The sequence below is a fragment of the Vespa mandarinia genome, chromosome 3 (assembly GCF_050613455.1).
Source record: "Vespa mandarinia isolate Hongniang chromosome 3, ASM5061345v1, whole genome shotgun sequence".
In the NCBI taxonomy this organism is placed as follows: Eukaryota; Metazoa; Arthropoda; class Insecta; order Hymenoptera; family Vespidae; genus Vespa; species Vespa mandarinia.
Genome location: NC_140812.1, coordinates 6,021,854 through 6,036,117, shown reverse-complemented (window position 1 = coordinate 6,036,117; position 14,264 = coordinate 6,021,854). Strand labels below are relative to the sequence as shown.

Below are 14,264 nucleotides of genomic sequence, written 5' to 3'. Positions count from 1 at the left end.
AATTGTGAGTACGATGAGCGAAAACTTCAAAGATCAAACTAAACATGGCCACATCTGGAACTATTCTGAGCGGGCGGCTGCACGGAACCTGGGAAAGGCGGTCGAGCGAGCGGGAGCGGGTCAGGGGTGGGGGGGTATGGTTACCTTCGCTTTCACCAATCGTAGAACATACGTATGGATCACGTGCTTCTCCACCCTTTATTTGGTCTTCCCCCCCCATTCCTCCTCCGTTCTCACCAACGCTCTTTCTTCGCGCTCTCTTCTCTCTGCCGCCATGTTTCCATCACCACCCGTTCCGTTAGCACGCGTCATTCTACGCGAAAGAAATTCCTGAAGTTGTCGAGATCGTTCCCTCGTCTCTTCCAACGCAATGGCGGACTTAATAGCATTACTAACTATCGTGAAAACATCTAATCTGAAAGTTGCTACTTTTGATCAATGATAGTCACGGTTATCGAACATTGCAGAAACAGAAAAGCGTGTTTTGTTTCGAAACAGACAATGAACAATTATTTTCTTTGTAATTATCGGTACTATCATATTACTCATTATATATATATATATATGTGTGTGCGTGTGTGTGTCTAAGTGGATAAGTTATGTATTTATACATATTAACAATATAAATTTTCAAAAAAAATTATTGGATTAATAATTTTAATTTAACAAAAAGGCATTGTATACATAGTATATAATATAAAAATATATTTTTCTCTTATTTTATATAGCGTTATTATATTATAATACTGTACAATAGTTTGGGACTTGCGTTATAAAATCATATAAAAACATTTGGTTACCAAATGTAACTTTTAATAATCTCAACATATTACCCTTTTACCTGTTCATGTGAACGATGGTGAAAGACAAATGAAATACCACTAGACCAACATTGTCGTAATGGAATGTCTGGTAAATGTCTAGGATTGTGAGCATGTCGCCAATCTGATAGATCAGAATTACAATCTGATTGTTCTGGTGGACCCTTTACTTCTATTCCATTAACACATCTTGTACATTTAAATCTTTAATATATAACAAAAGAAATATAGTATTCCAAAAAATGTCAAATCGAATGTACTAGTTTAAAACTTACTTTGAATGTGTATCTGAAACTGTATTCTCTTCTAATTTAAATAAGTCACGAAGATCGTTCAAAGTGAAATGTCTTGCAACATCATCTTCTTGATCGACTACTGTTGAACTCAATGCTTTTTTGTGTGCTTGTCTTTGAAAAATTTTTTCCTCTATTGTGCCAGTCTATAATGAACATGTCTGATATATTTTGTATTAACATTTCTTAATTAAAAAAGATTATGATTTTTGCATTGCTTACACAAAGAAAACGATAGACAAAACATGGCTTTTTTTGACCATCTCTCCAAACCCTAGCCATTGCTTGATCATCATTAGCAGGATTCCAATCTGGATCAAACATCACAAGACGATTTGCACCGATAAGGTTTAGACCACAACCACCAGCTTTAGAACTTAGCATGAAAATAAAATCATCACTATTTTGATCATTGAAACTATCTACTATCTTTGATCTCTTTTTTATTGACATGCTACCATCTAATCTCACATATTTGTAACAACGCTTATGACATAATTTTTCGAATAGATCAAGAGTTTGCGTATAGTTAGATACCAGAACTATTTTGTCACGTGTTGTAGATCTAATTGAAGCTAAGAGACAATCTAATACCATAAATTTTCCTGATAATTCAGGTAAAATTTCCCTAAAATAAAAAAGTTCACAAGATATTATATATACAAGGTATTATATATACAAGATATTATATAATGCATAAGATGGAATATATTAATTAAATATACTTTGTGCTGTAATTCGGTGGCAACAATTTCAAAGCATTTTCAAATCCATCTGATTTCTCTATTATTTTATCATATACTAAATCGGGATGGCAACATAATTTTTTCAATAGTGTGATTGCAGATAGTGCAGACAGACTTCTTCCACCTTTCTTAGAAGTTTCAGAATTGTTTTCTATATGCAACATTTAAAAACATATTAATAATAAATATATTTTTATTTTACTATAAGATAAAAATCTAATGTAAGAAAAAATATTGCGAAGATAATACCTTCCATAGATTTTTTTATGCTATCACTTTGTATAAAATTTTTATAAAGATCAGTTTGCAATTTTCCCATTTTTATACAAACTACTAGCTCATGTTTTAATGGTAAATACTTTGAAAGTAAAGCACTAGTACGCCTAATCAGGCACTTATTAACAATAGTTACTAATTCCGTCAATCGTTCTTGAGCTAATTTACGTTCACCATCTGTTGCTGCAGCATCTTGTCCACGAAGTATTGGTATTTCAAATTTTCGTCTAAACTCCTAAAATGTGAATTATTTTGTAAATAATTATACACATTATTATATTACTAAATTATATAATTCAACTTACCTGTGCTGTTCCTAAAAGTCCTTGATTTACAAAATGAACAAGAGAAAAATACTCTAAAAGATCATTTTGTATAGGTGTCCCACTAAGTAATACTCTCCTTTTGGCTTTTAGGCCGATAAGAGCCTGATATGTTTGATTTTCAGAATTTTTCAAACGATGTCCTTCATCACATAATACAAGGCCAACTTCATCTTGATGTAAAACATGTGCATGTAATCTAAATGTTTCATAACTAATAATTAAAATTGGATTAGCACATCTACGTCCATAAGTTTTCATAAAGCCTTTAAGTTTAGTATCAATATCACTTTTACTTCCACCATCTATTGCTAATGGACGAACTCTGCTATTAAGCCACTTATAAATTTCATTATACCAATTTTTTACTAAAGAACTTGGTGCAACGATAATAGCTTTTTCTATCAGTGGTTTGCATTCTGGACCTTACAAATAATTACATAGATAAATCTTTTTATATTTTCTATAAAGAAAATAAAAAATAATGTATTGTTACCTTGCTTTAACAGTGTCCATAAAAGAGTAATACATTGCAAGGTTTTACCAAGACCCATTTCATCTGCCATGATGCATCCATATGCACCTTCAATGCGTTTTCCTGTTACACATTCATACATAAATTTTACTCCTTCACGTTGATGCGGTCTTAGAATATTGCATAGTAAGGGATCAACTACCACATGTACAAGTTGTTTTGAGCTAAGAAATATAAAATGTTTAAAATAAATAACAAGTAGTTCGTAGTTTTGTATTAAATCTACAATTACTAACGGATCTAGTTTTATTCTTTCGTGTTCTGATAATTCAGGAGGTATATAAACCACTAATGCATTGGCTTCATTCGGATCATGTAGAGCAGTTCTTGGACCAGATAAACGTATACCAAGCGTACGCCCAGATAAATGATATCCAGGAATTGGTATTTTAAATGGTTTACTTAATAATTTTTTGACTCTTTCTTCCTGTAAGTTTATTATATATTACAATAATATTTCTATTAAATTTTACTTACTGAGATAATAGGCATGACTTACATGTTCTGATATTACACCTTGCGTGGCAGAAATATCTTCAGCAGAAAGAGTCGCAGCTTTATACTCAGGTATGTGTATATTTTTGGCATTATTTCTACATACTCTTTTTTCACGTTGGATTATGGGTTGTGTCACAAACTCCACCGTATTAGATACATCCGAAAGCAAAGGACGTTTACCTCTTTTGCTTGGAGCCAAAGAACGAATCTTAAATTAATAATACAATAATATTACATACCAATTTTATTATTTATTATAATATAATAAATAATTTTGAATTTGTTATTTGTATAGTATAAGAATAAACTTTCTTAGCAATAGTAATCTTATGAAGATTACAATTGATTTTTTTACGATATTCGAATTAAAAGAAAAATGAGGTATTAGAATCATACCATGTTAATTATACAATAGAAAATTATATGTGAATCTCAGTCAAAACAAATAAATAAACATAATAAAAAAAGAAAACATTTTCTGCATGACGTTTAACCTCATCCAAACATATTCAAATTGATAACTGTGAGAACAGTGGTATAACTTTAAAGAAATAAAATTCCTAAAAATCAAATGACATCAATATAGAAATCTACTAATTTAAACAAGACCAGAATTTATTTGATTTACATTGTATAAGACTATGTATTTAAATAAGGATTGAAAAGAATATTAATTAAAACATTGTAGGTACTTGGTATTTTCTTAACGATAATGCATTTGGTGGTAACACTGTAAAGAATAAAATGGTAGAGTTCATAGATACCGCCATATTCAAACAGCTTAATTTCTTTTCTAAAGCTATTTTCAGTATAGGACAGGAAATATTAACTAAACTTGTGTTATTGTAATATAATTTTAAAGTCGTTCTTAATCAAGAAATAGGTTAACATTATGGTGTGACAATATTTCTTTATAATAACTAAAAATATAATAAATGTATTACTGTCACATATGAGATGCATATATATTTGTGGTTTCTTTATTAATTTATTAATAGTACTCATGTTTATTTGTGTAAAAAGTTTAACAACATTCTTTCTAAGTACTAGATCTTTTGACAATAACATAAAATAAAATTTCAACATTTTTCTTGTCTTAGACTGACAGAAACGTATAACACATTGATTTCTAAAAAGAATATTAAATATTTAAAAAATACTAAATTATAGTGCTGTTTTAAAGAATTAAAGAAAGCAACTTGGTAATAAACCAAGTAATACATTTTCTAGAGGTTAGATAGAAATATAATATAAATTATAAGTACATTGTGGAATATTACTTAATTTGTGTTATTAATTACTAATTGTAACTATATGATAATAAATAATACGAATCTGTCAATCTATGTGTACCTAGATTTCAGAATTAATTATTCAATAAATAGGAAATATATCAATCATAATTTATCTATCCAACACTTGATAGCTACAAAAATATAGAATTCCGATATAGACTATAGTTGGAAAAAAGCTTTTTAAGTGCCAAAACATTGAAAAAAAAAAAAAGAAATGAAGAAAATTGAAATATTGCACTACATTCGCAATAATCATAAGAATAAATAAGTTTACATTATTTCAACAACGAACGTGATCAAAATATATTACGATTTTCAGAGTGCTTACACTATAAAGTCATTTGTATTTATGGTTGGTTCCTAGATCTCAGACACAAACTTTTGTTCGTTGCATTTTTTATATACTTTCTTTTATACTTTACATTAGTTTTGATTTTCTCAAGTGGCTTTGTAAAGTATAAAAGTAAGTTGAACAAGAGTTTAATTATTATCATCATAATATTTATTATTAATATTAATCTTATTTTCATTATTATTATTATTATATTATTGTTATGATTAACGATTTGAACTAAACAATCACACATTGAATTTAATTACTGTTGCTTTAACAGCCACTTTCTGTACTGTAGCTTTTTTCACTGTACATATACCTTAGTATTAAAATCTAATTAATCTAATAAGTAAAGATCACAAGTATTTATCTTCAACAGTTCAAGATTGAATCTAAGGCAGACCACAGAATTTTATTATGCAATAGATTTAGATGAGATTGTATAAAAATTGACCTTTAGCAGGAGGCATGGTGTAATTGCTATGGACATTTTAATGTAACATTGTTTAATTTTTAATCATGACTTTTAACTATTGCAGATATCTATGTGAAAAAATGATTCAAATATGATATATGTTGAGAATTTGTCATAGAAAGTAGAATTTACTCGGATCACCAAGACTCTGGCTAAAGGTTAATATAAAAATGGCATTTTTCTCCATAGAGAACTGCTATATATAATCCGCTGTTAAATTTATCTTGCATTTTTAATGAACTATTTTCTTCTTTTTAGATTGAGTGTAAAAATATATTAAATTCTGAATTTTATATAATTAGCCAATTATAAAAAGCATATAAATCTGATGCAAATTAAAGTGCTCGAATACATGATTTACTTGCATTTAAAAATGTAATGTTACTTGTATGTTATTAACATTACAATTATTAATTTGTGATTGTAAAGAAATTTTTGTGGTCAAGTCCTTGATAACACCAATTTATATGTGATAGTTTTAGGAATCCTTTTAGTCTTATTACAGTTATGCAGAGAGAAGACATTTGACAAAATATTGATAATATACTCGTAGTATATTGTTACATGTTTAAAATGCTATCACCTGAGCTGGATTCGCACAATCGCCTATTGTCATTCTATGCATTGCCATTTCTGTTATACCATGATAATGAACAAAAGCAGCAGCGATTACTAGCACATGGAAGATTTGATGACTCTGAAACTAAAAAGCAAAAATTCTTTGACTTTTCGAGCTTACATAGATCAAGTTTCGAAATAAATACCTTTAATCTATTTTAAAAAATTGACATAATTACAGAATAAAATAATAATATAACAAATGTTTTGATATTTACCCAAATATCAAATTTTCCTGGAAAAAATCGCTCAGGTACTCTTAATGCATAAAATAGTGCACCCAATATATATAAGCATCCCATTAGTATCAACCAGCCAAGGGATGCTTGACTAATTGCTTTGAACCAGCCTTCTGTTATAGCATAATGGACTGCGGGTATTACCTAAAAATGTTTCAAGTTACAAAACAAAAATAACTTAATATGTTACGAGTTCTATATTCTATTTTTTTCTTATTTTTTATAATAGCATTATATATACGTATACACGCATGCACGCATGCATGCACGCATCATACGGAGAAAAAAATGGGAGGGAGTAAAACTTACCCCACTAAGGCCAAAACCCATAAAAATACCAGCTCTAAGAGGCCTATAATTGGGTTCACCAAATCTTTCCCACAATGATACTACGATGCTTGTTATACCAAGTACAACCACAACAGATAAATAAATAAGTTTAGGTTGATAGTCACAGTAAAAACCATAATAAAGCCATGGTACAAAACTGCCCATGATGAGCATAGCTATCCCACAGTAATCTAATTTAGAAAATAATTTTCCTACACATTCGCTGTGGCAGTGGACAGTGTGAAAGGCAAATGACATTCCTAAACAAATTATAGCACCTGCAAAGAAAGTACCGAATACTAGTTTTTCCTCCAACTGGATTTCTATAGGAGGTTGTGTTAGGAAAAAGATAGCTATGCCAATAAATGCCACACAGCCTATAAAAAGAAAAATGTTATAGATATGCATAATAAAAATGTTTATTTCTTATTAAATTATTTACCAATATAAATACATGACAATTTTAACTTACCAAGTAAATGTGTCCAAATGTTACCAGTTTCTGTATGAATACGAAAAATACTTCTGAAGCAAGCATAAAATGACGGTAATGGTGGTCTATGACCAGCATGTAAGAAATCATTATCTTGTAACCACCGAGGTAAATTTCTAAAATGACATTGCTTCCAGGATGCTTCCCAGACCTATAATATTCTTATAATGTACTTATAAATTAATTTATAACAAATAAATTTATATAGTTTGATGTGTGTATGTATATGTATATATATATATATATATATATATATATATATATATGTATGTATGTGTGTGTGTGTGTGTGTGTGTGTGTGTATAAAAGTTTATACAAATAGATATTTGTTTCACATTCGGATATTTTACCTTACGAACAAATTCCTCAGCTTGTTCAGCAGCATTGTGAGCCAAGGCACCGAGATCAATTTCATCACTTAATACTCCTGCTTTTAATACTTCTGTCATCTGAAATATAAGATGATTATTATATTAGATGTAAGATATATAAATATTTATTAACAGCACGGTACCTCACAATCCAAAAGATGATCATCTTCAGGAGTAGATGGAAGGGGGCATCCAACCCCATCCTCCTCTTCTGCCAAACAGCTAGCATCATCGTCTTCTAATAATTCTTTAACTTCATGCAAACCTGGAATTTCACTATTTAGCAATACACGATCGCTCCATGGAATTCTATGACGAAGTCCTAAGTCTCCTGATGTATTAGGATTATCATCTTTGTCTTCGATAATATCATTCTCGTATTGCGACATATTTTGGAAATATTATGGTCAATCTTTAACCTACAAAACAGTATAAGCGTATTTATTCAATTTTTTTTCCATAAAAAAATCAGTTCTATATTTTCATATTAATGCAAGAAAATTTTATTATAACTGATATATAAAATATAATGAATTTAATATTTGTATTATAATATACGAAAATTTAATTTTGATATTATTAATAGCGCGCGAACATAATATATAAAAAGTATAACATTAAGATGACAACAATGTAGCTATATTTTCATCACAGCTGACAGAATTGTAACTGAAGAATATTATTGGATATCGTAGTATTCTGGAAATATTAAGAACATATCTATTAATTATCACTTTTACTGTTCTTAGAAGTCACGACTTCTTATATAACGATATTATAAATATATATTTAAAAAAAAATAATCGACATATCCATTAACCTTGTTATTTACCAGTTTATCTACTACGACACTTTTTCATTGGATATAAATATCTGCCGTGTATTAGATAACACGTAATAGAATGTCGTTTTATTGAGCAAGAACTTAAATATGCTTCTACATATCAATAAATCAAACCTATGTAGATTACATAAAATATAGGACAAACAATTTTTCGACTCAATAAATATATGTATTACACATATTAATAGTTGGTAAATATTTTTAAAATTAATCTGCTTTTTACCTGTTGCGTGACAAATATTTTCCCAGTTTATTACATTTGAGTATTATAATATCAAAAAGGAATACTAAAAAGATGTCAGTAAGTTGAATGCACCAACCACGAAGTCTTCGTGTCAACGGAATTAGTAACTCTGTCTTGTTACCACGACAGAATCCGAAGACGTCAGATTACATATAATATACCACGTGCATCGAATTGTATATATATATACACCCACACGTAGAAATGTGTATGCAATATATATGTATAGTATAATTGGTGTGTTCGCTACTGTTGGAAACTTCGAGAAGAGATACTTATGTCGTCATAAAAAAGTTTTCATAACAATTTTTTGGGTTCGAAGTCGAAAATTTGGATGCAAAAACATTTAAATTCTTGTCGTTTAAAGATATAAAATAATAATTACATTAAGTACTGTGATAAAATATATGAGTTAAAGGCAAAGAATGTTTAATACATTCTATTTATTAGGAAAATTACGTGAGAATTAGGTTATCATTGCGAATGACATTGTACATATTCAAAAATCAAGACTACTAAAGACAAATATTAATACAAATAATATTATATAATAAAACGTAATAAATAAATATTGTCTTACTAATATACGAAAATTTATTTAAGTAAAATTAATTTTATGGGATTCATATAACAATAATTGTAATTGAGCTTACGTTTCCCAATGTGTGACTGAAAATAATTTCGATTAACGAGATATTCCATCTAAAATCGAATAAAGAATATTAAATAACGTAACGTAAATGTGACGTAACGATTCCCATAAACAATATATTAGAAATGATAAAGAATTAGATGTTTCTGTTTCATGTGTATTATTTAACATCGTTGAAAACTGCCTTTAATATTTTGCCTTTAAAAAGCTACTTTGATTGGTTGTAGAAAGAATATATATAATTTAATTTAAGTTATTACTTTTTATTAGAGATATTAAGAATAATAAATAACTTAAAAATGTATACATCTGTTAATACACAGGTGTTTTTTTTTTTAATTATACATACATAATGTACATTTGAAATAAATTAAATATTTGTTCAATATTTCTTATGTATGTATTTTATTATAGTAGGATGATTGATTGATAATTCGTGATTAATTTACCTGTATTATAATATAAATAGATAAAAAAAATGTTACTTTTTACTGATTATTTCTTATCGGAAGTAAATGTACAGTCTACTAATAAGATAATTCTGTTAAAATGTGTTTTGTAGTCGATTATAATATTTTTTGATCATGTAATATTTCTTTCTACAAAGTATCATATTTTGCATAATTGAAAGAATTATTTGTATTTTATTTATATTTGTATTTATTTATTCTTTCTATTACTACGAATTAATAAATTAATATAAAAGGGATAACTCTTATATTGCAAGTTGTATATATTATAATAGTTAGAAACATATAAGAAGTATGATGCATTTTCTGTAAAAATGGACGTAGAAAATTTGTCAAAGTATATATATATAGCATCAGTCGTTGCATTTTATTGGTAAGTAATGTTTATATTCAAAGAATGAAGTTATTTTATAAAAATAATAAAATATTTAATCATTTTTAGGGTTATATCAATTTTGACAGTATTTGTAAATAAGGCACTTTTATCTAGTGAAACTGTAAATTTGGATGCACCGTTATTTGTAACATGGTTTCAATGTATTGTAAGCGTTGTTATATGCATAACTCTTACCAATTTATCTATATTGTTTCCACAATATCTTAAATTTTCTAATGGTGATCCATTTAAAAGAGAGACAATAAAACAGGTACTGTTTTACAATATATTCTTTTAATTGTATTCTAAGAATTTTATAGATTTTATTTTAACTTTATAGATATTACCATTATCTATACTCTTTACTGGAATGATAGCTTCAAACAATTTATGTTTGAAATACGTTGGAGTTGCATTTTATTATGTGGGCAGATCATTAACTACCGTGTTTAATGTTATTTTCACTTATTTAATACTTGGTAAGAATGATGTGTATAAATATTAAAGAAATATTAAACAAATTTTGCTTTTTTTACAGGACAAAAAACTTCATTAAAATGCATTTTATGCTGTTGTATGATTATTACTGGATTTTGGCTTGGCGTGGATCAAGAAAATGATGCAGGTTCTTTGTCTGTTTTAGGAACAATATTAGGTGTAGTTGGATCATTAATTCTCTCTTTATATTCAATTCATACTAAACAGGTTCTTCCTGCAGTAAATCAAGATATTTGGTTACTTTCTTATTATAATAATTTATACAGTGTTTTCCTATTTATACCTTTAATGCTGTTTAACGGCGAACATTTGGTAGTTTACAATTATGACAAACTTGGAGAACCCTTTTTTTGGAGTGCAATGGTCATAGGTGGTATTTGTGGTTTTGCAATTGGCTATGCTACAGCTCTTCAGATAAAAGTAACATCTCCCTTAACACATAATGTTAGTGGTACTGCAAAAGCTTGTGCACAAACTGTTTTTGCAACATATTGGTTTAATGAACACAAGTCATTTTTGTGGTGGACTAGCAATATTATTGTTTTAAGTAGTAGTGCGGCTTATGCAAGATTTAGACAACTTGATTTAAGTGCAGAATACAAAGTTGAAAGATTGCAACAAAAAGTATGAAATATACTTATGGATTATACAGTAGGATATTAAAAAGAGAGAAAGAGAGAAAGAAAGTTCCTAGTTTATTATAATTCTATATCATTTATTTAACAAATAAACTATAAAAAATTTTTCATATAGCAATGTACATAAAATAAAATAATGTAGCATTTATAAATATTTGTGTATACTTTTTATCACTGTATAAAAATTATATCAAAAGTAAAAATTTTTAAAATCTAGATGCAAGACCACCTCCACGACTATCAGAATGACTTGTTATCAAATCTTCGTGTTTTATAATAGCATTTACACTTTTTGATATTGAACTGGCATCAATATTTGATATAGATGTCGATTTATTTTGTAATACAGTTTTTAATATATGTAATTGGTCATTTTCTATACTAACACCATCAGATAAAAGATAGTATCTAAAAAATATAGTACTTATAATTATATATATATAATATAATTGACAATTTAAATATTTAAATGAATGTACCTTGGATGTTCAATGGCAGAAGAAACATTTAGACCTCGTACTATCAAATGGTACAGAAGTTGGCTACTTAAAATTGTATCATCAGTCCCAAGTACTCCACGTAATTCACATGATTTTTCTTCATTATGAAAAATAATTGGAAGTAGCGTTGATAAATCATTATCATTATTAGTTTTATCTAGTAAAAAGCCAGTGCCAGTCATATGGGCCAATCCTAATGGTGCACTTAGTCCACTGCATAATTTAATTAAAATTTAATTTTTATTAAATATTGAAGGATTTTTCACATTACGTATAATAGTGTATATAAATACTAACGTCAAAACACTGACATAAGTATCTTGTCCATCCATTACCATGACACCAGTATATCTTTCTTCTTCAACTAAAAAAAATGAATAAATTAGCAAATTTATAGCTCTCATTATAAGTTACATTTATTACTAACCATTTTTTATCATTTCTAGAGTCCTTAAATTAGAATGCAATAATGTTTGAGCAACAAGAGCCATAGTTTCAGTTTTAGATGCAATTTCAGGAGATATTTTGAGATTTTCTAGTGCAGTTATTGAAGATTCAAAATCAAATGCACCTGAGGGATAGTATAATAAATGTTTATAAAATGAAATTTTTTTTGCTGTACTCATTTCAGGTTTGTAATGTGCTAATTGTAGTAATAATTCCTCTTTCTTAACTTCATCACGTAAAAGTTTTAATGACAATGTCCCATTATATAATACTGAGAAGAAAATCATGTTATATATCTGGTATATTTTCTTCTTATAAATTTATATAATAATGAATTTTCAAACTGTTTACCAATTGTGCCATTCTTTGCAACTGCATCTAATGTATCTGCAAGATCATTTAATTTTAAAATACCACCAGCATTTATATGACCATAAAGCATCCCATAGTCACTGTTATTTGATAATTCATATTCTAATTCTTTTGATACTACAAATCCTGTTCTAGCTAATTTTGCAGCTGGTTCTATAATTTCATTCCATGGTAAAACTCCTTTTAAAACGTGCGCAAATTCTAAACCTTTCAAAACGGCAGGTAAACGCATTCCTATTGTGCCAAAAATACCTGCATTTTATAGTAATAAGACTGATTGAAATCAGTTAAATAATCAAAGATTTTTAAACACATTTTTGATAAATCTATACTGACCTCCAACAGTATTGTTCGCAAAATTGATGACTAATGGTTCCGATTTATCTTTATGGCTATATAACATCATACAGCCACCTCTGAAAGAATATAAATATTATACATATTTAACAATATGTATTCCTCTAATTACTTACCCACCAAGACCTGTTTTATGTGGAGCTACTACTGTCATACATACAGTAGCTGCTATAGCTGCATCTATTGCATTACCACCCTTTCTTAATATTTTAGTACCTATCTGTGAACAATTAGTATAGTCTGTGGCAACAGCACCATGAATACTGTTATTAGCCTAATGAATAATATTAATATTTATAGTTTCATTTGAGATATCCATATAAAAAGAACATATTAAGTCAAAATATATACCTGTAATAATTTACTGGCATAAACCAATTGTAAAATCAGTATAGTTGTTATAGCAAAGGATAAAACAGCAAAGCAACATACAATCAATTTCATACCACCACCAAAAAAGTGGCTTAATTTACACTTGTTGTTTTTGTCCTGTGTCAATGGACATTCTTCTGTTAATCCTTCTAAAAGTTTAATGTTTATTAAAAAATAGGTAAAATTATATCTCTTATAAGTATATCTCTTATAATTATATCTCTAATAATCAAATCAAAAATATTTCTAAAGATTTTTAGAACATAAAATTAAATTTTGTTACACTTACGTCTGTCACAATAACTCATCTTTCAAATCGAAATTTATACGATTAATTATAAGGATCATCTATGTTTTTAAATATTATTTTCCTCTATGTAGATATTTTATTAGCATACTATGTCAAAATAACTGTAAATTCGATAACCTCATTTATAATTCTAGTTTCATCTATTTTTTACTTAAACGTATTACCCAAAAATTATAAGAAGATTTTTTTATCGCATGAAGCAATAATGTCGAAATAATGTTGCAAAATTCAAGTTTCAAGTTTTAATACCATATCCTTTATTCAATTTGATTTGTTTTTGTATACTTCTGACTGACGTAAGATATTTCTGACGTTACTCACTAGATGGAGTTACGATAAAATTATACAGTACAACTGTGCAACAAAAGTTGCAAGGTACAATTTGTATCTTACTCATAAGTTAGTTAATGATATATAGTATAATCAGATGAATGGCGTAATACTACGAAAAATCAACTCTTTCGATTATGTCTACGCAAAAACTAATCAATAACAATAACATATGAAAAATCTATATAGCAATTTTATCAAATAAAA

General features: G+C 28.0%; 4 protein-coding genes across 9 annotated transcripts; 1 reads left to right on the top strand and 3 right to left on the bottom strand.

Moving 5' to 3' along the window:
• Positions 1–704: 704 nt before the first annotated feature.
• okr (DNA repair and recombination protein RAD54-like okr) lies at positions 705–4,011 on the bottom strand. 2 transcript variants are annotated; one of them, XM_035877897.2, is made up of 10 exons: positions 3,889–4,011; positions 3,494–3,700; positions 3,231–3,421; positions 2,956–3,158; positions 2,442–2,884; positions 2,110–2,371; positions 1,840–2,011; positions 1,337–1,742; positions 1,097–1,260; positions 705–1,025 (listed from the first exon to the last, which is right to left on the bottom strand). In XM_035877897.2, the coding sequence occupies exons 1-10, from the start codon at positions 3,889–3,891 to the stop codon at positions 830–832; spliced, it is 2,247 nt and encodes a 748-aa protein (XP_035733790.1). In that variant the 5' UTR covers positions 3,892–4,011; the 3' UTR covers positions 705–829. The 2 variants fall into 2 exon arrangements, with proteins under 2 accessions (XP_035733790.1, XP_035733791.1); XM_035877898.2 differs by having other exon boundaries at positions 2,442–2,878.
• Positions 4,012–4,659: 648 nt separating this feature from the next.
• On the bottom strand, positions 4,660–8,978 carry AdipoR (adiponectin receptor). Its single transcript, XM_035877899.2, has 7 exons — positions 8,715–8,978; positions 7,791–8,066; positions 7,627–7,725; positions 7,256–7,427; positions 6,763–7,160; positions 6,433–6,597; positions 4,660–6,299 (listed from the first exon to the last, which is right to left on the bottom strand). Exons 2-7 carry the CDS (start codon positions 8,034–8,036, stop codon positions 6,165–6,167), a joined length of 1,215 nt encoding a protein of 404 aa, XP_035733792.1. The 5' UTR covers positions 8,037–8,066; positions 8,715–8,978; the 3' UTR covers positions 4,660–6,164.
• Positions 8,979–10,153: 1,175 nt separating this feature from the next.
• nac (GDP-fucose transporter nac) lies at positions 10,154–11,507 on the top strand. Its single transcript, XM_035877807.2, has 4 exons — positions 10,154–10,230; positions 10,300–10,504; positions 10,574–10,712; positions 10,772–11,507. The coding sequence occupies exons 1-4, from the start codon at positions 10,172–10,174 to the stop codon at positions 11,359–11,361; spliced, it is 993 nt and encodes a 330-aa protein (XP_035733700.2). The 5' UTR covers positions 10,154–10,171; the 3' UTR covers positions 11,362–11,507.
• Positions 11,508–11,575: 68 nt separating this feature from the next.
• On the bottom strand, positions 11,576–14,042 carry LOC118446770 (glutathione hydrolase 7). 5 transcript variants are annotated; one of them, XM_085656093.1, is made up of 10 exons: positions 13,892–14,042; positions 13,707–13,828; positions 13,397–13,566; positions 13,162–13,319; positions 13,025–13,104; positions 12,668–12,940; positions 12,297–12,587; positions 12,167–12,233; positions 11,849–12,082; positions 11,576–11,777 (listed from the first exon to the last, which is right to left on the bottom strand). In XM_085656093.1, exons 2-10 carry the CDS (start codon positions 13,723–13,725, stop codon positions 11,576–11,578), a joined length of 1,494 nt encoding a protein of 497 aa, XP_085512219.1. In that variant the 5' UTR covers positions 13,726–13,828; positions 13,892–14,042. The 5 variants fall into 5 exon arrangements, with proteins under 5 accessions (XP_085512219.1, XP_035733697.1, XP_085512221.1 ...); XM_035877804.2 differs by having other exon boundaries at positions 13,707–14,042; XM_085656095.1 differs by having other exon boundaries at positions 12,297–12,440; positions 13,707–14,042.
• Positions 14,043–14,264: the final 222 nt, after the last annotated feature.